This window comes from Myotis myotis, unplaced genomic scaffold (assembly GCF_014108235.1).
Source record: "Myotis myotis isolate mMyoMyo1 unplaced genomic scaffold, mMyoMyo1.p scaffold_m19_p_3, whole genome shotgun sequence".
Classification (NCBI taxonomy): domain Eukaryota; kingdom Metazoa; phylum Chordata; class Mammalia; order Chiroptera; family Vespertilionidae; genus Myotis; species Myotis myotis.
In genome coordinates this window covers 81,462,056-81,486,151 of record NW_023416335.1, presented here as the reverse complement: position 1 = coordinate 81,486,151, position 24,096 = coordinate 81,462,056, and the positions used below count along the sequence as shown (strand labels likewise).

The following is a 24,096-nucleotide window of genomic DNA, read 5'->3' as shown; positions in this document are numbered from 1 at the left end:
TTTGAATTTACATTCATTTTCATCCACATTGTTCCTCTATGCCTGTCAAATCAATTGGAATGTTTTAAAATTTGCAGAGTTCTTTAGTCCCCAATCTTATCATTCAAGCATTGTTTCTGGTTACTTTAAATTCAGAAAGTTCTGATCTAATTTGGGAAAAACACTACAAAGAACATCCTAATTCCTCTCCTCTGAACAAATTATTCAAATGCAAGAGATCTTTTTAGAAAGCATTTTTATCTTATTTTAAATCCAGTTGTACATGAATTTTTAAAAGCCCTCTGGATAAACATCCAATGCAAGTATATGTTGTCTACACTATCAGAATGCCCACAGATTTGCAGAGAAGTGTGGATAGCTTGGACACACCTCCCAGAAAACAGCTTCCAGCAGAAACGAGAAGCAGTCTCCAGGGTGAGGAAGCTGGGCAGAAGGCCTGCCCTGCATTCTTCTCTTGGCTAAGAGCCACTAAAGAGAACCCAGTGTCCTGCTCCCCGGGAAGACCACAGATCTGCCTTCTCAGAATACAGCGTGTTTAGTATCTGTTACATGCAAGGGACAAAAGGAATTCCCTCTGGGTTCTATAAAGTGCTCATGACAATACCTGTAAGTTGCTAAGAAAATTCACATGAATGAATGAACGTATTTATGGTCACACTGTAACAAGTAGGCTTTTCAGAGAATTTAAGTAATTTTAGATAAGCATAATTTGGGCCTAAATCGTGATAGCTTCATTTCACCCTTCAAAACAGGACAAAAGGGAAAACTAAACCACTGGTCAGCATCCAAGGAAATCTCTGCCAAGTCAAGGATGAAAGAAATCTTCTAGCACACTGCCACCTAGTGGACGCTGTCCAAATTGACAAGCCTGGGAGCCAACGCCAGGCTTCACAGATTTGAAACTGCCCTCCGCCCCCACTCCCACGTCTAAAAACAATAGAAATGAGGAAATTTCACAACATTTTTTTAAATCTTCTCATTGTGGTATTTTCCTACTTAGACTGCATTCACGTGTCATCTTTGCTGTCAGAGTATGTTTGAGCAGACAGGAAAACAAAGGATAATGATTTTTTTTTTTAATCTCAACTTTTATTTCACTCACAGAAAAATGTTGGGATTTCACAATGTCGCCTCCAGGAAAGAAAGTACACAAAGGATCGAGGTGATTGTGTAACTGTGGTCTCTAACACTGCTGTGCTTCAACTTCTCCTGAACTCAACCTCCAAGAAGTACAATTCCCAGCGGTATGACAGGGGAAATGAAGAGTACAGGCCATGTCTGCAGTCTTGTGGGACCAGCCAGGCTGATGTTCCTCTTTTTAAAGGTTTTAGGATCTTTTGCCAAACATAGGAGGAGAGACACATCCCAGAACTGGCTCAAACTCAATAAGTCTGGGCCACTTAGGAGAGATTGTACTGGATAAGAATAAACATAAACACCTAGGAGTATTTTCAACTCCTTTGAGCAGTTTTGGGAATTTTGCTCCAGGGAATTTTAACATTCTCCACAAATGGTAGCTAAGCCTGCCTCTGCAAACTCGGCTGGTGACTGCCCCAAACAAGACTTCGGTAACATGCCAATTCAGGAGTGATGCTATTAAATTGGGCTTAAGTTTGTTTGACTGCAGTGGGGGTTTTTTGTCTTACAAAATAATACAAATAGATGTAAGTTCCCACTGAGGACATCCCCAGCTGTAAAGATTCCCTGAAAAGGTGAAATTGCCGGAGTCTGGGTTTATCAGGCTGGAAATCCCCCCTGTGCATCGGGATGTGCATTGTGTGATCCGGGCGGTACCTGCGATCTGAGCACAGAAGAAGGAATCTGTACACCAGATGCTTTGGAAACCACTTTGGAAACAGCTCGTAGCCAGGGTCTCAGGCGGCTGCCTCCCTCCACAACTCCAGCAGCAGCTGCAGGGACAGCTGGCTGGTTGAACAAGGATGTAACACCCCGTCTGACAGATACAACACAGGGTTCATACACTTGTTAACATATGTAATGCATTTATTTTAACATCTTAATGATAACCTTCATGTCATTCTTCTCCAGCCTGATACATTAGTGTATTCGTCAGCCACGTTAGCACATGAATGCCACACATGGCTACTTTCTGAAAACGAGTAGCCAGTTTTCTATTCCTGCGAAGAAGTCCTGCAGACGTCCCCCTTGTAAATAGCTCAGAAACCCATGCCCTCCTCTCCAGCGGGAGGACCACTGCCTTCCTTCGAGCTTCCAGCGTTTCTCATTGGGATTGCAGGAAGGCCTTCCACCGCCTCTCCCGGCCTGCTCTCCTCACACCGAGAGAGTCCCACACAGGAGCGCGCTCCTTCTCTCTCAGAACCCTCCAGTGGCTGCCCAGGGGCTTCCAGAACAAGCCCACATTCCTTACCAGGTGGAAGGCCCAGAGGAGAGAGCATTCTGAGATGGAAGTGAAAATGACAGCGCCAGAGAGCACAAGAGACAGAACGGTTAGCTTTGTTAATCGCTGTGGACCAGCTCAGACAAAAGACTGCTCACACTCCTATCTGTCTGTGGGAACTTCGGGCTACTGTCCAGGTGGCTATTTCCATAGATCGCTAAGCCAGGCACCATCCAACTCCAGGAGCCTCCGCTTCTTGTCACACTCGGGCTCCCCGCTGCCCACAGCCCATCCACGGGGAGCACCGTTCCCGGTGAGCTCTGCCTGTCCCAGAGCTGCCCGCTTCACCTTCTCCCGCCGCCCGTTGCCTACAGCTAATGTCAGCTCTCGGGGGCTTACATCTTTCTCCCCTCCTGTACCTGTGGATAGAGATGTTTGCAAACCCCGAGAGGATGCATGCCGTGTCTCTCCCACCCGGCCACGCTGCTGGTGTCTAGTTAATTTTTTTCTTTGATTTTGGTGTTTTGTTTAACAGGCCTCACACAACTACTGCTCCAGGCTCTCCCACTATTCTCCTGTGCCCCCAAGCCCCACCGCCCTAAAGATACCCCTGAACACCAACACCAAAGGTGCCAGCCACACGGAACTACTTGCGGTCAGTTTTCCCTGCAAGCACCCTGCCCTGGGGGTTGTGCAGATTTTATGTACAGCTGCTCCCTCAGGCAGCTCGTGTTTAATTGTAAAGGCTTTATTTCCATGGCGTTCTTGGTTTACAAGACACAGAGAACATGCCCACCAGGTGCTGTGCAGCAACTGAAGAGACAGGATTAGCATCGCTGTCTCAGCCTCTGACTTTCCTCCATCCCTAAAGCTCACAAGGACCTTCAAATCCACAGAACATGGGGACATCCTATCTGCACCTGGATAGAGACCCCCCAGTTCCATATGAAGAGCCAATGGGGACCATTCAAAAAATACCTCAAAGCAAAGTAAGACAGAACACGACTGGGACTTAGGTGCCTATCATGACCGGTCTAGCCAAGGCTGTGGTCAGCCCGGGTCCCCGGAGCAGAGCCCTGCAGGGTCCCAGGACAGGAGGGGACGGGAGCACTGGGCAGAGGGAGGCAGCTCCTCACCAGCGTCCCAGCAGGAAGCAGCGGAGAGGAGAGAGAAGACAGAGCACCGCCCTCCAATCCTGAAGGTAAGAGCCATCTCCACTAAAATTGGTAACTTTGCATCTTGATCCCTGAATACTCTGTCTTCCTAGAAATTACTGATGCAAAACATTCTCCCAAAGACAGTCTCTAAATGTGCATTCTACCTCCCTCCCACCCAAGTACCCCCTTTTAACCTCCTAACCTCTTCACCTCCTAAGTGAACCAGCTGCCGCCATCCCACGACCATCTCTCAAAATCCTCAGTGAAGAGCTTGACCCAATGTGGACTGGCCTCCTCCTCCCACCCCAGCACGGTCACCAGGGGCTCATTTCTCTCGGAAGAGCCGGCTGATTGGAAAAGACGTGTCTTTGCAGACAGATAACGCACTCTCCCCACCAAAGGGCTGAAGAAGAGAGTGCCCTTGTTTTCCTAAAGCAGAGGGATGCTTTCCTGGCAGCATGATGGCTGTACTGGGAACAGAAAATTAGTTTTTATTGTTTAACCGTCATGGTTTAAATGAGGAAGCTTCTGCCACAGTTAAAGGTCCCCTTGGGTTTTCATAAAGCAGCCTTAGGACAGCAATATTAGTCTTCATAAACAGCCCAATTTGAAAATGTCTTGTGCTATGGTACTTGTTTAAAAAGTGTAATGCAAGGGTTTGGCAGAGTAACTGCAGTGGCGCATCTTGGGCTAACTATGCGATTTACCATGTCTCTGCTTTCTTCTCCTCCTTAAACATAATCTTGCCTCCTGACATTCACAGAACCTCGTCTCCTCTGAAGAAGGCCGACCCTCACACACCCACCCCAGTGTTCCTGACTGCTAGGATGAGACTCCAAGAGGAGCAGAGGTGCCAGGCCAGCCACTGTGGACAGATGAGGCAGGAAGGAAAGGGGCAGAGGGCCAGTGAAGGGCCTCTAGCCTCAAGGTTCCTAACGTGTTCATGCTCCAAAGAGGGAAGAAACTCCCCTCTTGAAGACGCAGGAAAAACACCATGCTTGGGAGTGGCCTCTATCTTGCCGGTACGAATCTTACATGGCGAGCTGCTAGCAATAATACACAACCTGCCATTTGATGACCAAAAAATAGGGATGTGCGGAGATCACTCGCTTACTCATTAAACGGGATCTTTACACTTTCATTTAGCCTCACTGGGGAGAGAACCTAAACATCATACAGTCCACATCCTTGAAAAGCTCACACGTGAGTGAGCCAGACCAATGCCAGACTCGCACAATTGATGCAATGACGGGGTGAATGCGAGAAGCCCTGGCCTGCATAGGAGGGGTTCCTAACCCCAAAGAGGGGCAGCTGGGCCTCAGTGTGGGCCTCCTTCAGAAGTAATGCCTGAACTGAATTTTGAAAGACAAGTAGAAAACTGACTACACAAAGAATGGTCTGGAATGGCATCAAAAGGACGCATCACTCATTCATCCATCCATTCCACAAAGTCTACTGGAGGCAGTGAGGGGCCAGGAGTCCTGTGGGGTGCTCAGGAGGCTGTGTTTCACGAGTCACAGCAGGAAGGCAGAAGGACCGGGCACAGCCAGGTTAGGGAGCTTCGGGCACTTCACTTTGGTGGGGCCACTGAGCACAGATGGAACTCTCCCAGACCTTGAACCTCAAGAAGTTCAAGCAAACATGTGTTGTCTGGTCATGTCAGATACAGACTGCTCTCTGCAATTCCCAAGGCCCGCCTTTTTACACCACGCAGGCTTGACCTACTTCTCACACACAGTCACTCCACTCACCAATGGCTGTCCTGTCCTCCGGGGGCTCTCGCCTCAGGATGCTCACAATGCCTTCTTAGCCCCAGGCGCTATAGACAGCCCTCCTTCAAAGACAGCCCAGCCCTATTAGGAGAGGATTTCCAAAATCTTAGACTCTAGTCCTGAACGATCAAATCAGAGTCTTTGTGAAAGATCTGGGAGCCTCTTATTGATTTATTTGTTGTTTTAAACAAGGGCTCCAAGTGATTAAGAGCAATAGGTTTGGGAAACACTGCTCTAAGGCACACTTCTCTCCAGTTCCACAGGCTGCACTTCTCCGGGGGTCAGCCGCTCCGGGTGGAGCAATCCAGTCTGTCCTTTACCACCATCCTCCAAACCCAGGACCCTCTGTTTTGTTCACTTCCGACATCTTAGCCCGAGATCCCATGCCACACAATTAGATGCCCCTCTTTCAGGCATGTCCTTCCTCTTCTCCGTTTTTTAAAACATGTCAAATCACAATAGCTTTCTAACATTCCGGGATACTTCTAGCATGAAGATAAGCCCAATGCCAATGACACCACCCACAGGTTATTTCCCTCTTGCAAACCATCCTATCTTCTGCCCCAGGTCTGCCCTGAGATTGAGCACATCACAGTCAATAGCCCCTAGTTGGACAAAAGCAGAAAATGGCCTTAAAGTTGTAGGAAAATTCTATGGGTCTTACTTCAGCTTTCCCATAAAGATAGCTTTTATAAATGCTAGATATGACTGGGTTTGATTGAATTGCAATTCCCAAAACTGTTATGGCAAACAGCGATGAAATCCCATTGGAAAACCACTGTATGACTAACATCTTGATTTGGGAACAACAGTGCCCCAAACCCCAAGTTTCCTTGTGGGTTTACAAAAAAATTTTCTTGGGACACATATTCTTATATACAAAGGCAAAGAGATAATGAATGGAGTTTAATTTTTCCCCCTGTGTGTGTGTGTGTGTGTGTGTTTAACTAAAAAGCAAACATAAAATAACATCTATATAACAATTCCAATTATAAGCAGCTAACATCTACTCAAATTCTAATTTATTTCTTATGTACTTTAGTTTAAAAAAATGGAAATAGGCTTCTTATAATAGTTGACATTGGAATTCTAAGGGATCAGCTTTACATATAGAAAAAACAAACACTCTTTCTGATGAACTTTCTGATTTTAAATTAATGTTCTTGAATCCACAAAACCTACTACCAACTGCAGATGATGATCAAGGTTTATTCAAAGATCACAGAGGCATATGCCTAAACAGACTTTCAGAAATTTCTCAAAAAGATGCATGCTGTTAAATTAACTTTTAAATTTCTTTCGTTCCTGAAAACTAAATAATTCTAAAGTATTTTAAACTTTAGAAAATAAAATCTTGACCATTCAAATTTTTCATGGATTTGTGTATTCACAGAGTTAATTAACTCTTGCTCATATAGTGAGCCCACTTTCTTGCTCACATAAGGTTTAGTGAATATCAGTAACTATCATTGTCCCTAGAATCCATTCTCTCCTATTCTAATTAGTTATAGGCAATCCCCTTCCTCAAGCTTTGGTGGGCAATGGCCACTCAGCTTGAAACAACACTGTGCAGTCGCCCTAGTAGAGAGGTTGGTCTTTAAAAAAGATGTTTTTATTGATTTCAGAGAGAGGAAGGAAGAGGGAGAGATAGAAACATCAATGATGAGAGATAATCATTGATTAGCTGCTTCCTGCACACCCCTATTGGGGATCAAGCCTACAACTGGAGCATATGCCCTGACTGGGAATCAAACTGTGACCTCTGGTTCATAGGTCAATGCTCAACAACTGAGCAACACTGGCCTGGCAGCAAGAAGTGGTCTTATGCATAAGTTCCACCAATAGTATACTGTTAGAGGTGAGGATGTGTCATTTCCCAGGTACTGGCCTCAGTTTTTCTCTTCCTTTTCCTCTGTCTGGAAAGAACAACAAATAAAGAAGCTACCTTGGTCCTAGAGATAGAAGGTACCTGTTGAGGATGGAGGAGCCTTCCCACCAGCCCTGAACTGCTCACCGCTAGACTATTGCATGCAAGAGAAAACTTGCATTTTATTTAGTTCACTGAATGATGGGTCTCTGTTACAGCAGCATAGACTACTCCAAATAACAGTGAATATTTCATTGAGATTAAAGCTTGTTATTTTGGGGGTACACAGTTCTTAATATCAGGGAATATTTTGCATTTGCATTGTGAATCCTGCAGGAGATGAGGTTAAGTATGTACTGATCTCAAGGAAATAAAAAGAATTTCAAGTAAGAATACATTGTTCCATAATGATGGCTCTCTAGCCTTACTCCCCATTTTCCAGTAGGTATTTGGAGGCTCAGAGATTCACTGACTCCAGGAAATTCAGTTGATCTTTAAAAATGTGTGCGTTTGGAACAGACTGTCCAACCTATGAGGGAAGGCAAGGGGGTGAAGGGGTAAGAGATCAACCAAAGTTCTTGTATGCATGCATATGAGCATAGCTGATGGACACAGACAGTAGGGGGGGGTGGGCGGTGAGGGCATGTACTGGGGGGTGGGAGTGGCTGGGGAGAGGTCAATGGGAGGAAAAGGAGACTCATGTAATACTTTAAACAATAAAGAATTTAAATTTAAAAAATCAAAATCTTCCTCAATAAAAATGACTAACATAAACAGACACACAAAAAAATGTGTGGGTTTGGGGCACCAGCCCCTGAACAGTTGTAAATGCACATATAACTGCTGACTCCCCAAAATCTTAATTAGTAATAGCCTACTGTTAATAGGAAACCTTACCAATAACAAAAACAATCTATTAACACATTTTGTATGTTATGTGTATCATATATTATATTCTTCCAAAAAAAGTAAGCTAGAGAAAAATATTTATGTTAAAGTGATCTGCTTAGTTCAAACCCATGTTGTTCAAAGATCAACTGCAGTTAGTCAAGAATATAAGAATATACAAACAAGATAACTTATTGGTAGTTGTTAAAGGCCTTTCATATTCTGGAGTGAAATTGGAGAGTTTTATAAAATTGTACTCATAAAAGGAGCCAGAATCATGTCTTTAGTTCACATTACAGACCAGCTTCTGTAGAGTTTGTAGGCTATGGAGAGGTGAAGAGAGCTGAGAAAAATGGGACTAAAGGGGGAAATCAGGATGAAGATAACTTGTAACAAAAATTAACCAGCATTATTGCCTCAGGTTATCCTATCTAATAATAGAGAAACATGGTAATTAATCAAAACTTCGCTACCCTTCCCATTGGCTAATCAGCGAGATATGCAAATTAACTGCCAGCCAAGATGGCAGCTGGCAGCCAGGCAGCTGAAGCAAACATGAACATGAGGCTTGCTTACTCCAGTGATGGAGGAAGTCAACGTTCCCCGCCTGCCGCAGCTCAGCTCTGAGCTCCGGATGAAACAATGTTGCAATTATAGAACCTAAACAAACCCCAGAAACCTGCTTTCAGCCAGCGCGGCCTCAGAGCTTAAAGCGGCCAGTGATGGCAACAGAGTTTCAATTATAGAATCTAAACAAACCCAGGTACCTGCTTTCAGCCGGCAACGGCCTCAGAGCTGGAGCCTGCTCTCAGCTCCAGTGACAGCTATAGAAGGTAAATTAATCCCAGAATAAAAAAAAAAAAAAAAAAAAAAAAAAAAAAAGGAGAGGCTGGGAGCTTCAGTCACCCACCAGCCTGAATACAGCCCTCAGCCCCTCACCCAGACTGGCCAGGCACCCCAGTGGGGACCCCCACCCTGAAGAGGGTGTGACCAGCTGCAAACAGCCATCATCCCATCATCCAGGCTGGCCAGGCACCCAAGCAAAACCCCCACCCTGATCCGGGACACCCTTCAGGGCAAACCAGCTGACCCCCACCCATGCACCAGGCCTCTATCCTATATAGTAAATGGGTAATATGGAAACTGACCCTAACAGCAGAAGGACTGGGAATGACTGGTCACTATGACACACACTGACCACCAGGGGGCAGACGCTCAATGCAGAAGCTGCCCTCTGGTGGTCAGGGTGCTCCCACATGGGAGGAGCTCTGCTCAGCCACAAGCCAGGCTGATGGCTGCCAGTACAGCGGTGGTGGTGGGAGCCTCTCCTGCCTCCTCAGCAGCACTAAGGATGTCCGACTGCAGTTTAGGCCTGCTCCCCGCTGGCATGTGGACATCCCCTGAGGGCTGTGGGGCTGCCAGAGGGATGTCTGATTGCCATCTTAGGCCCAATCCCCTGGGGAGCGGGCCCAAGCCAGCAGGTGGTCATCCCCTTAGGGGTCCCAGACTGCGAGAGGGCACAGGCCAGGCTGATGGACCCCTCCATCCCCCCCAAGTGCACAAATTTTTGTGCACTAGGCCTCTAGTAATATTAATAATTAACAATCCTAGCATTGAAAAGACATCAAATAAATGAGAACTAGGTTTATAACATTCCAAATGGCTTTATGAGTTGACTGATGTCTGCTTTTATTTCAAAATATTAGTTTACAGAGTTCAATAAGTCATCAAATATTTATTTGTTCATTTCTTTCATTCTTGAGACTAAATTAGGTGTGATATACTCATACCATATGAGCAAAATAGCTGTCATTCTCATCCTGATGGAGCCTGTAGCTTCATTCCACGATTTCTAAATATTTCTGATTGTGCAGCTCTTTCAGAAAAATAATTAATAATCAATCCCAAATGCACATATTTCTTAAATATTAAGTAAAAAACAACAACTCCTGTACAGGGGTTGGCCAAAGCAGATTTACAGTTGTGATTATGTGAAACACAGTTTATTCTTGTATATTTATTTATTTATTTATTTATTTATTTATTATTTTTCCATGGGAATAACTGTAAACCTACTTTGCCCACCCCTGTATATTTGGTACATTATAAAATGGTCTCAAACACATAGCTTTTTAAAAAATCTAATACTAAAAAATACATGTACATGTAAATCCCCATGCTTCCTTCCCACGTCCTAGGGGATCATCTTGAATATACTGAACAACTCACTTTGGAGAGCAAAGTGATTGTGCAATTATTATATTGATCTCTCTCTTGCATATCGTTCTTTCAACTACCTTTGCAAGTAAATTTCAGGAAGTTCTTCGCAAATAGGTATCCAATGTGAAATCAACAATCTGGCGTACTGAAGTCAGGCCGTCACAGCCCCAGGTGCTCAGGATGGATATTTAGAGCATGAACCGATGGCTTTCCACTAAGCCTCACAGAGGTGTGAGGGCCCAGCACCTCCCTGCCTGCGTGGGGCAGGCCTATGCCTAGGCCTGAGCTCTCCGCTCTGCTCCTCAGACTGGCAGAGGCCACGGAGGCTGCCAAAGCTGGAAACAGGAATTGCTTTATAAATCGGACACTGTATTTGTACTAATGTTTTCTTTATTGTCACAGACTGTTATGATAGACTTTGAAAACTGTGGTTGGTAGGGCTGGATCACTAAGAGGCTTCAGAGTTCTGTGCTAAAGGGGGAAAACAGCCAAGAAAACCCAGCCACAATCAAAAAAAGGGGGGGAAACAGCATTACTGGTCTGACCAAAGAAGGCTGGGTAAACACCACTTTTTCCACACATACAATGTGATATTGTGCTTATGTCTAGCATTTGTTACCGCTGGATGGGTTGATCTCTCAATAATTATTGCAGCCACACATGTAATTTTGTTTCATGGGTTCACTCAATATCTATATCAGAACTAAAACTAAGATATAAATCTACTTATATATGCCTGATACATCTATCCTATTTTCAACATTGGCAAGAGAAATGAGAAATCTGATTGTTTTGGCAAGATTTGTAGAATGTCACATTAACCAATAATCCTTATCAAAGGATAACACATTTGGAAAATCATTACTTGGCAAGGGTAAGAAGCGTAAACCATTAGGCAGAGGAGAAGTTATGGCAAAGTGCCTAGCACAGTGTGTGCACTTAGTAAACATTGGTTGGTTCTAATGATAAGGTATGGATAACACTCGTCTCCTTCCTAAAGATCCTCTGTCTGGGGGAAGAAATATTCTACCTCCAAACACACTTTGATATATCATGAAGTCCTTATTCTTTAAAAAGTATTACTTGTATAATATTATTACCTGCAGTTAATAGGTAAAGTGGGTTTTCTTTGCTTCCCCCCCCCCCATAACACTGCAAAGACAATTGTGAAATTAATAAAATAAAATTCTAGCCAAAACTGGTTTGGCTCGGTGGATAGAGCGTCGGCCTGCGGACTGAAGGGTCCCAGGTTCGATTCTGGTCAAGGGCATGTACCTGGGTTGCGGGCACATCCCCAGTGGGAGATGTGCAGGAGGCGGCTGATCGATGTTTCTCTCTCATCGATGTTTCTAACTCTCTATCTCTCTCCCTTCCTCTCTGTAAAAAATCAATAAAATATATTAATAAATAAATAAATAAATAAATAAATAAATAAATAAATAAATAAATAAAATTCTACTCATCTTGTGAGTTACACTAACTTATTAGTATAAGTAAAACTATGTGCCTTTAATAAGAGCAGTTGGCTATTCCCGTCTGCCCACAAATCTTTCTCCTTCTGGCTTGCCAGGCACTGAATCGCTTATACTTAACATTACTCATTTGGGATGAGGCAACATGTCTCCAAAAGACTGCTAAAATAGTAAATATTCTGCCATTGTTGCTCATCAACATATTTAAATATAAATTGGTTTATCATTCTATCTTGGCAGTCACTTAGAAATATCAAAGGAAGTGAGACAATGAACAGGTGATTTTTGATGGGACAGGTAAGGGCAGAAAAGGTCACTGGAGCACCAGAAGGTCTTGCAGAACTGCCAGGGGACAGCGTTTGGTCACTCTCTCCATTTCTGGGATTTGTTTTCTCATAGGACATGACATAAGGTTATTACTTTTTAATAAATTAAAAATGTATTAAATATTAAATGTATTAAGTACATTGCAAATTTATTAAAATTTATAAATTGTCCCAATACCATTTTTAAAAAATATATTTTGTATTGATTTCAGAGATGGAGAGAGACATAGAAACATCAATATGAGAGAGAATCATTCATCAGCTGCCTCCTGCATGCTCTCTACTAGAGATTGAGTCTGCAACCCAGGCATGTGCTCTGACCAGGAATTGAACTGTGACCTCCTGGTTCCTAGGTCAATGCTCAACCATTGAGCAACACTGGTCAGGCCCAGCACCATTTTTTAATAATTCAAACTATACCCACTTATTTAAAATAAATTTATATTATACTAGAGGCCCAGTGCACGGATTCATGCATAGGTGGGTTCCCTCGGCCTGGCTGGCAATCAGGGCTGTTAGAGGCTGGCCGGGTAGGGGGAGGGACCATGGGAGGTTGACCAGCTGCAGGATGTTGGCTGTGGGAGCACACTGACCACCATAAGGCAGCTCCTTAATTGAGCATCTGCTCCCTGGTGGTCAGTGAGCGTCATAGCTACTGGCCGGTCGTCCGGTCATAACAGTTGCTTAGGCTTTTATATATATAGATAAATTTATGTACACACATACAATAAGTTCCATTTTAAAGTCGGTGTTGTCTTTTCATCGATTATAACTTTACATAATACATCTTTACATTAACCAATCCAATTTTAAAAGCTTCTGTAGAGTTACCTAGTTTTATTTCCATAAGCTTTGTACATTCCTTATTAGTTTTCTTTTTAGGGATTTTTAACAGTTATGAGTGGACTCTTTCATTTATATTTTCTAATTATTGTTTGAGATGGGGGCAGCTAGTGGTGATCACTTATTAATTTTTATAAACCATTTTATTTTGCTTGTAGCCTTTCAGTTTCTTTTGAATCTTCCTAAGAATACAATCACATGACAACACAAACTCTGCCTTCTCCACATCTTCATTTTTTTTTCTCATTCTTTTTTTTGGAATTACACAGCTAGTACATTCTGAGTGGTAAAAATCATGGGGACACTGGGCATCTTCCTTGTGTTAAGAGAAATTCCTCTGTTTTTCACCATTAGCCAACTGTTAATTTGAGCAATTTCAGATAACATCAACTAAACTACCTAGTTTTATTTTCTAATAAATTTTAAATATCAGAAATAAAAGAAAAAACTTGTCCATCACTTCTTAGTGTTTATGAGATTATAATGTTTTTCTCCTTTGACCTGTTAAGATGAACCATTCTTGCATTCTCAGATGAATACTAATAGTATCTGTTCTTATTAACGTTACTTATTTTCAACGTCATCTGGGCTGATATTACATACTTATTTTTCCAGAAGAAATACAACGGATGACTTTTAAGACTGAGCCAATGAAAGTAAAAGTTTCCCTTCATTGTAAGGATGTACAATCTGGGTCAACCCAACAAAAAATTAGAAAACAATCATTTACCTAGCCTGAACTACCTTAAAATAGGGGTTCTGTTTTGAATTAATGGATTACTTCTATTACATATAAATAATTGTTGTAGGTAGAATATTAAGTATTTGGGAAAAGAATAAAAAGCAGACTAATGAAAATGAAACAAAACAACAAAAATGAATAGACTAGCAAAACTGCTGTTGCTATACCTCAAAAATTATAAGTAAATAAGATTGAATTTAAACCCACATTTTAAAATATGTATCTACTGCATAAATCTAAGCACCTACACATTAATTATAATGAAAATTGATACTTAGAAGTAATATGTTCTCATAACTATAAGAGCAATCTGCACTTTATTGATTCTATGATGCCCCTTTTTTACATTTTATATGTCATTTGAAATTAAGATGTAACTAGACTCTATGAATATTTTGTTTCATTTCTTAGTCAACTTTTATTTTCTTTCTTTGTGATCCATAAAATAATGTCAGTTGAAAATTGGTGATATCTTAGACTTGGTAAAATATAGCAAATATCAACTTTAAGGATTATACAAATAGCTTCATCACCGTACCTCTGCCTCTAACATAAATCCTCTTTTTAAAACAAACTATTGCTATAAGTGAATTTTTTAAAAATAAACTGAACAATAATAGATACAGAGGCAGAGCTGCCTCAAACAGATTGTCAAACTGCAGCGGGAAGGCCAGGGAGGGTTGGGGGGCAGGAGGTAGGGGGGTAAGAGATCAACTAAAGGACTTGTATGTATGCATATAAGCATAACCAATGGACATAAGACACTGGGGGATAGGGGAGGCTAGGGGACTGTCTAGGGCGGGGGGATAAAATGGACACATATGTAATACCCTTTGTAATACTTTAAGCAATAAATAAAATAAAATAAAATAAAATAAAATAAAATGCAAAAAAAAAAAACTGAATTCAAATTCAATTTAGATTTAAGAAACTTAAGAACTTGAGGATTTTCTCTAAGATGATTAAAGATAGCCCAGGAAGTTGCAACCAGAAGTTGGAATATAATGGTGGATGCAACTAGAGGTTGGGATATAATGTTAGATGCAAGAATCCATGCAGGTGTGCATGCACTGGGGTCACTGGGCTCTACTCAGTTTTGGGTAAAGTCAGTAAGTAAAATAATTCCAAGGCTGATGAATTCTCAAGTGACCTTACCCAGGAAAGTAAAACAAGCAGTTATTACAAGTGATTTTCATTTGGAGCTATCAGCATAATAGAAGTCACTGGTCTTCTCTGCCCGCATTTCTTATCTTCTCACCCAGCTCTCCCAGAAAATGAGAAAACTGGCACAGAACTTCTCTCCTATCACATCATTTCCTGGTCTTCTTGCCTGCTTCCTCACCGTAGATGACAACAATGGACCAGTTACAATTATTCTCATCAGAGCCCTTGATCAACAGATGTAGAATAGGAGATCCTACTATTACAAAACCAAATATGAAGGAAATAGCTAGCAGAAAGTCCTTTGAACTAAGGGAATGTTCTAGGGCAGGGAATTCAAACTAGCAAACTGACCCATTGACTACCACAAGCCATCTTTGTCCTCCTTCCAAGTGTAAGTTTAAATCTCTTCTCTAAAAAAAATAAATAAATAAAAAGAGAAAGAAAGAAAGGAAAGAAAAAAAGGAATATTTCCATGAACATGAATGTCTCTGGTCACCGTATTCAACCAACAACTTCAAAACAATTCTGCTAATCCCTTAAGACAATTCTCTTTAGCTCTTCTACAAATTCTCAAAATAAAAAAGAATAAAGTCAATAGCACTTAGCCAATTTTAATTTCATTATTAATAGAATCAACGAGGGCCCTTGACTTATAACCTTCAATGTGGACTCACCTTTCCCACAGCTGCTTGAAAGGCCTGTTTAATTCTCTTACACGAATCAGGTATTAATTTTGTGTCTTGACTCTCCAGACTTGTATCTTGCAAATCTGTGTTTTCATGGAGTTTGAAAATTCTATTAATGCAGTGAGTGTCATCTTCTGACATTCTATTGGGATCCATCTGAGAAACAAAAACAAAAGAGTAAGCACATGAGAGTGTTTAACACTAACCATTCTGCTATTTAATAAAGTCTGACTTAAGAACAAAAAAAAAATCATTTTTTCAAGAGTCTTCATGTCCCCAATAATTGATAGTTAATACAGCTACCTTCAAATTGGCAAAAAGATTGATTTTTTAATTATTTTTGTTGAATTTAGCAGGGTGACATTGGTTAATAAAATTACATAAGTTTCAGGTAAAACATTGACTTCCAGTTCATTCTTATGAGTACCTATCATCCTCAACATGTGATTCATAGGGAATTGTCAAAATCATCTTGCATGGGGTCAGTGCAGGTAGAGAAAGCTTTTGGTCAAGTCACATGCCTCATGCTAGACTGGATTATGGAGCTCACTTAGATATTGAAAGCACCAAGTCTACATAAGTCAAATGAAATTAACAACTATCTTAACCACCATGTTTGTCTGGCCTATTTCTTAAAATAATGTGTATTTTAATAACCTAAATAAGGGCGAGAGCAATCCATTTCCTAGGCCCAAAGAAAACCTAAAGCTGGAACATAATTTTCCTTCTTGTTGAATCCTGTATCACTGCTTCTCAATCTGGAGTGGTGGGGCTGTCAAGGGTGCCCGGGAATGTGTGTGGGTGAGCCCTGGTGCCACTTGGGATGAGGATGGCTGCATGGGGTTGAGCAGGCTGTGTGGATATGTCCTGAGGGGATGCTAAAGTTCTTGTAATGTAAGGGGTTGTCCCACCCAATATATCGCCATCAAGTTACTAGCTGGTAGTCTGATTAAATTGGTACCAGCAAAAGCATTTAAGTATTGCTCTTTTCTTAAAATTCTCTGCCCACTCCTTCCAGTCTCTGACAAGCCTTTGTAGTGGTTTCAACTGCCAAGTAAAGGGTAAAGATATTTAGCTGTCAATTGTTTTAATAATAATAGTTTAATTTGTTGTCCTTTTATTTAAAAAACTCAAGGTATTTCTTGTGCATTTACTTATCAGTAGGTACAGATTAGATGAAAAATATGAAAAATTGCCTTAGTTTATAGTAATCAACTTGGCCAATAATACCAAGTCTCCATTCCCAGGTTTAATTATTTTTTAAGTAATCAGAAAGATGTTCAAATTTATTAAAGAATCATCAGCTATAAACTGAAAAGTACCCTATCTACATCTGAAATTGTCAAGATGAAATGATAGCCTTTCAACAAGTGTGCACCCACTAATATGAATTTTATTATTCCAGTCTTGCAAAATATGAGGATTACCTATAATAATGGGAAAGGTATCACTTATAAAACAAAATTATTTGCAATCCATATTTACTTTCATATTTTCTTCAAAATAATTAATACAAATAAGAATATGTGAGTTTTTATATAAAGAAAGCTTTCAATCACATGTTTTATTTTTGTTTTTGAAAAGCTCACTTAGGCCAATAAGTTTCCCACAAAACCAGGGAAGCCTGGGCAACTGATATGAGGGGTCATTGAGTTCAGGCCTTAGGAAAGAAGAATCATGCAAGGGCCTCCGTAGGCTCACCACCAGAAAACTGCTGAGCTAAAGGAACAATATGGTGTCAGTGGGGAAATGGCGGTAACCCTAAAATTGGTTCAACTCAAATCCTGCCAACAAGCGAAGTATCATCTAACAGAAATAGCAGTCCCTTTGCGTCTCACAACTGAAAGTATAGCGCGAACACCTGCTGCATCATGGGCTCAGGGGGAGTTTGTTAGGAATGCAGAATCACAGCCTCCCCCACACCCACCCTCCAGCCTCTACTCACTACCTGGAAATCTGCATTCTAACTGGATCCCACTGATTCTGATGTACATTAAAGCTGGACAACTAATGCTTTTCAATGTCAAATATATAAATATAGATTGTCTGCTATTAAAGTGACTTCAAATTTCCCTGGACACCTACTTTAAAATGTTTTCACAAATAACACTAATTAGTACCAAAATGCTGCAGCACTTAATAATGGTTAATGATTTGATGCAAAGAAATCATTTGCAGAGAGTTTCAAAGAAATCATTTGCAGAAATCATAATGCAGAGAGTTTGTCCCCTCTCTTATGTCTATGCCCAGATCGCCCTTCTAATTTGAAATCAACATCCCTGAGAGTAGGGGCCAACTGAATCTCTCCACAGCGTTTCAACGTGCAGTTTTGAACCACTGTTTCAGAATGTACCTCCTACTCCACCTATCTCTTTCAAAGCAGTCTAGATAGAAAATTTGAATAACTAAAAAAATGATACTTTTTAGTCTATTTTAGTCACTAGTTAGATAATGCACATATTACAAATTAGAAATGGATATAGTTCTAGTGTTGCAAATCATTTGAAAAGCTTTTTCAGTAAATTAAACATGCCAGATACTGGGAATAAGATAGTAAGCAAAACAGACAGTCCTTTTACCTTCATGGAACTTAAACTCAACAGAGAACCACAGAAATTAATTTTTAAAAATCACAGTAAACTTAGTTACAAATGAATTCCTTGTACCCAGGAATGTCTGAAAAGATTAACTAAAGCTTGAATATCTGATTTAAAATAGACTTTTAAAATGCATTTATCAGATGATGTAGTTCATATGAAATTATTTTTAAAAACTCAATTATTAAAAAAAAAAAAAACTTCCTTGAAATTTAATCATTTAAAGGGTTAAATGAGGCAGGATGCTTGACATTTGTACTATTTCGTTATCTGTTTTTACAAACAGGCAGCCTGCACACCTCAAAATCAGATTTTCAGTAAAGACTGCTCTCCTGTTTGGGTAGCACACAGCCAGAGAGGTTGGTGTGCCTATTGGGGGTTTGGGGAAAGGACTTAAAAGGGCAACAGAGATTGAGTTTTCTGAAAAGCTTATCTCTAAACTTTGAATAAGGTTGAAAAGTGCACATACATTTTACAAGCAACTTTTTAGAAGGTGTTGTGTCGGTGTGTTTTTTAACCCAAAGTATGCGTACTATGTGGTAAGTATATGGTACAAGCCACATGCTATTTTTCCTTTGGCAAAGTTGGTGGGGGAAAAGCCAATCTACACCGGATCTAGTGCCTGTTTGTCTTCATTTAAACACTGGTGATCGGCAAAAATTAAAGAGATTGATTCATTTTTAACTATTCAAACATAAGTTGAGAAGAAAGATTTTTTTAAATGTTTTTAAATATGTTTTTGTTGATTCAAGAGAGAGGAGGAGAAAAGAAGGACTGAGAGATAGAAACATCAATCAGCTGCATCCTGCACACCCCTACTGGTGATCGAGCCTGCAACCCAGGCATATGCCAGGAATTGAACCAGCAACTTCTTGATTCACGGTGGACCTTCAAACACTGAGCCACACCAGCCGGGCAAGAAGAAAAAAAAAAAAACTTAAGTCACTGTAATTTTTACACTATTTTTAGCATTCTTCCAAATGCATTTAAAACTAAACTTTTTTGTATGGCTTCTCCTCTCCCCCTTTAAATAAAAACAATAAAATTGGACCCTTTTTCTCATGTTGTTGTTGTTTTTTTACTGTAAAGTGCAATGTTATCTGATATCAGATGATTTCATTCTAATTCAAATGCATTCACAAACCCCAAGCAGTTGATCCACAACTTTAGTGGGAGCCAAAAAACTATCTCTTATTTGGTACCAAGTTCTAACCCAAAGAGCTAACATAAGTGAAAATATTAAATCAGTGACAGGTCAAAATGAGTTGATTCTCTTAGCTAGAACTTTGAAAAAGGCCTCCAACAGATATAAAAGTAGGAAAAAAAATGTAGCTTGAACACCCACATACCCATCATGAGCTTCAAAAATTGCCAAGGCATGGCCAACCTTGTTTCATCTCTAAATAACCACTTCCCTTCCCCCACGTTCTCCACCATTATCCTGAAACAAACTCCAGACATCATAGCATTTCATTCCTAACTACTTCAAAATTTACCCCTAAATTATCAGGCATCCTCTAGATATCAAACATGGATCTCATTCTCAATAAAATGCAACCAGACCTAGTGGTGTGTTCTTATGAACACGTTGCTCCTAATATTACTTCTTTCCTGAAGGAGGTGACCTTTTAAAATGCAGTGCAAAACTGGGTTCAGAGTAATGGCTAATATATTTTGCATAAGTCTTAGAGAAAACTAATTTTCGTGCCATTTAGGAAAATCGTACCCAGAAATACCATTACATTACATTCTCCAAATGATAATTTTCTAGCTAGGCTCACTTACATGTTTACTTTGGAAAAGGGCTTCACTATTATCCATGTGACATCAAGACGGCTAAGTTATGATAGGTGATCATCAGAAGGCAATACCCCTCATCACACCAGACCATCAATATTGAGAAATCCTACCAAGAAGCTGAACAATTGTAATAAGAGACTAGCAGGTCATTCTTTCCTATGTAGCTACCCAACTTCCAAGGTTCCTGCCCAACTAAGCTGCTCATGGTCCCTAGAACTCATTTATTCCCTGCTGCCCTTCCAGTGCTAACACTCACTTCACTGTTACTGCTGTGAAGATGTCCTATCGCACAGATGTTAGAGAAGATAACAGGTGGAGAACTAGTGCCTCTTCGGGCCCTTTTCTGAATGCTGGCCTCTTGTTTGACTAAAAATTTTAAGTATTTTGTTGTAGGCTTCTCCATTACTGGCACCATGCCATGCACATAGTCAGTGGACATTGTATGTTGAATAAATGATTCTAAACTCATACTGCTTAGTACTTAATAGTGCCATGTGCAATGCAGGCACTCTATACACAAGCATTCAATGGGGGTGGGGGAAACAACATGCTAGATGGGAAAATAAATAAGCCACTCATTCTTTTGTTTTTAATCCTCACCTTAGGATATTTTCCCATGGATTTTTAGAGAGTGGAAGAGAGAGGGGAAGACAGAGAAAAATATGGATATGAAAGAAACACATCGATTGGTTGCCTCCTGCACGTGCCCGGAAGGGCAGCAACCGAGGTACTGCCCTTGACCGGAATCTAACCCGGACCACAGGACGATGCTCTATCCACTGAGCCAACCTGGCTAGGGCAAACCACCCATTCTTGATGGCAGCATACTCCAATGAAAGAAAAACATTTCCTTACTTTCATATAGATTTGTGTTGCAAGTAAATCACTCAAAGTTGTTTTTAGAAAAAAAAATCTTGCAATAGATTATGTTTATTACTACACAAATACAAATTTTCTAAAGTATTGCACATATTATTTCTACCTTTGTTTTAGTAGATAATCAAACTAGTTCTACAAAACGCAAACTAGTGGATAATGAAAGCTTAACAAAAAGCCTATAATATCAAGTAATGGAGTTCAAAACTCTGACACGTGTCAAAAACCCATACAACCCCAGGCTTTGCCATGTTTTGATGCATCCAATTGGGTTTAGTAATCACCTTTGAATCTGAAAACCAATGAAGTCCAAACCCAACTCTCTTTTCCCATAAAACAAAAAAAATGCACAGTCAGCCCTCCACTTCCTCTGAGAAAGAGTTCACAGCACCAGACAAGAGTATTTGAATGAATCCAACCAACTGCACTGCAATTTCCAAGAAAACACAAGAGCATAAACCACCAGAAAGCATAATATTACACATTTACCCCTTCCTTTCTATCTCTGCAGTTCCAAGCTGTCGTCCTCATCTGGTAAAAGGTTGGTTATTTGCTAGACTAGACTGTCCTGAGGATCTGTCAGGGGAGAGAACCTGGCCACCATCTGCCCTCCTCTGCTCACCTTGGTGGGAAGGCGCCTGGGTCCTTCCCTCTTCTTCCAGCCCACGTGAGCGAGCCCTAGTTTCTCTGGCCGCAATGTCATTTGGCCCTTCTACCAACTTGGGCAGCCCCACCCGGGGCTCCAGCGGCCGCCCGCCCGCAGCACTAGCACCGCGAACCCGAGCACACGGTACCTACACAGCAGCTGGCCCTGGGCACCCAGACCCTCTGGTGGGCGGGGAAAGGAAGAAAGGCCCCATGCTTAAGAGAAGGCGCTCGTTTTCCCCCTAACCGGGCATAAATTAATTCTTAGCTCCCACTGAGAACTGGAAGGAAGGGAAAGTGTGATACTTTGCACAAGAGGTGCGCGACCAATGCGGTCTCGCCGGGGGAAATTCAAACGCACCGGCCCAGGCGCGCTCAGCCTCCGCGCGCTGCGAGACCGGTGCGCGCACGGAGACCAGGGCCAGCGCGCTTCCCCGCGCCCGGCCGCCCCCGAGCCGGACCTTCCCTCTCTAGTCACTTTCCTGTCCGGAATCAGCACGAGCTGGTAAGCCGAGCCGTCCAGACTCAGTTTCCCACCGGTGCGGGAGGCAGAAACGAGGTGGGTGCGCCCGGCCCGCGCCCGCTGGGGAGGCGAGCACTCACCTGCGCTCGGAAGTAGAGGAACAGGGCGACGCTGCAGACGACCTGGCCCAGCCCCAGCCCCAGGAGGGCCACGAACATGAATCGGGAGGCGGCGGCGGGCTGGTGCGGGATGGGCGGCGCGGGCGGCGGCGGGGCGTGCAGGGGGCCCTCGTGCGGGGCACTGGAGCCGCCGCTGCCCATCTCCTCGGGGCCACGCAGGTACTTGGTGTAGTCTCGGCTGGCGCGGCGCATGGCGCTCCGCCCGCTCTCTCGGGCGCTCCCCTCCTTCTCGCTTCTCCCCTCGCTCAAGTGCCCGCGGCCAACTCCAAAGCCGGCGCGGGGCCAGGCGGGCCTCGACCGGGAGCGCTCAGAGCCGGGCGCTGCTCCGGGCGCGCGGGCGAGCGGGCTGGACGCCCGGACGCCCCAACTCTTATAAACCGCTTCGAGAGGGCTGGCCTCGGGAGCCAATCAGCCCTGGGTGAGGCTGCCTCTTCCACTCCCACCTCTGGCTCCCCTTCCTTTAGCCTCCCTTCTTTCGTACACTCACTCAAAAGCCTCCTCCCCCATCGGCCCTCCGAGGAGGAGACTGTGGGTTGTTCCAGTGGTTACAGACACCACTGGTCTATCCTCAGCTGCCTTTCTGGAGTTCCCAGCGATGGGCCAGGGAAGATGCAGATGCCATGTCTCAGTTAAGGGTTTAAAGGTCACGTCAGACGTCCCCCAGGCAATTTGCATTCCTGAACCTCAGCTTCCCCTATAGGACTTAGCCATCCATGAAGGCCCTTCCTATCTGTTTCTCCTCCCTGTCCTTCCCAACCACCCCGCACACCTCTTCCCCAAATACATCAGCAAGGACCACCCTCAGGGGTCCTGAGACTGCAGTCTCTATCATGGCTCCAAATTTAGGTTCTGAATTAGTATTTTGGCGGACTTAGGAAAACAGAACCCCCTCCCCCCACCCCACCCCCACCCCCCTCACACACCCCCGCCCTTCCCAAATCTCTGTTCTGAGCCCTCCAAGTGGTTTTAGCAGGTAGGTTTTGAAAGTGGCAGTAGAGAGCCTATACGTACCAACTCTGATTTTAAAAAGAAAAGGGAAAAGAGAGAGTGGCAGGACCCCGTAGCTTAATATATAGAATCATACATTACATTCCTACGGACTTCCTCATGTGCCACCCCTACCGCTTGGCAGTTCTTTTCCTTCCGTACCCTAAAGGTAGGAGCGGTCTGCGCCCCAAGGAGGCAACCCCAGGGGGCTCATCCAACTATCAGGAAAGGAATGTTACACAAAGCTGGTGGTGTAGTTAAATGTTAGTTTCATTGCTAAAGAAAACTTTCCAGGGCTTTTTAAAATATTCTATTTAGAATTGTGTTCTTGGTGAGAAAATGAAAATATGAGCATTGCTCACAAATTCTGATTCATCTTCATCAGGAAGTATGGGAGGTTCTGGCCAATTTAGAAACCTAGAAAAACTTGGGATGTTTCCACTTTTTGTTAATGCTTTTTAATGTTGTGTCCTCTTTCTGCATAGTTCTCTAATGGGCACTTCTATAGATAAGATTTATCACTAAAGGTGCATCTCTAAGTTATTAAAGCTGGTGACCTCAACTGAACACTTAGAACTCAGCACACATTGAGGAAGCGTACCCAGGTTGGATAAAAAAGCACCCATACAAATTAAATTATTTGTTCAAATTCAGAAGTGCCTTTAACATTTATAGATGCAAGTTTGCTAGGGAAAGGGGAATTATTTCAAAATCTAATACAGAAATAATTCACATTAATATTCTACTCCTTGCAATGTTGGGCCTCTTTCTACTTTCTGTTTGTCAACTTTGGGAAGTGGGGTTGTTTTCTTCCTCTTCCTTGTCCCTCTTCTTCTTTTGGGAAACAATTCTATATTTCAAACTTTTTCTAAATCTTTATAAGGACCAAAGATTTTTAAATGTGTTATAACAACTAACCCACAATGACTTTACCGCAGCCCTTCAGTGTTTCCCCATTGTTTTATCCATGGCTTTTATTCCTTAACATCTACATACTCAGACTGCAGGAAGGTTCCTCTGATCTCTGCATCATGGTCAGGTATGATTCAGAGC

At 42.3% G+C, this 24,096-nt stretch overlaps 1 protein-coding gene across 1 annotated transcript in view; it reads right to left on the bottom strand.

The window, feature by feature from the left end:
• Positions 1 to 22,314, bottom strand: part of TNFSF11 (TNF superfamily member 11) — a 33,366-nt gene extending 11,052 nt beyond the window's left edge. Inside the window, exons 1-2 of the mRNA XM_036300800.1 lie at positions 22,018 to 22,314; positions 15,485 to 15,652 (exon numbers count right to left, since the gene is read on the bottom strand). Coding sequence (XP_036156693.1) covers positions 15,485 to 15,652; positions 22,018 to 22,248 — 399 coding nt within the window. The 5' untranslated portion in view covers positions 22,249 to 22,314. The remainder of the gene's footprint in view (positions 1 to 15,484; positions 15,653 to 22,017) is intronic.
• Positions 22,315 to 24,096: the final 1,782 nt, after the last annotated feature.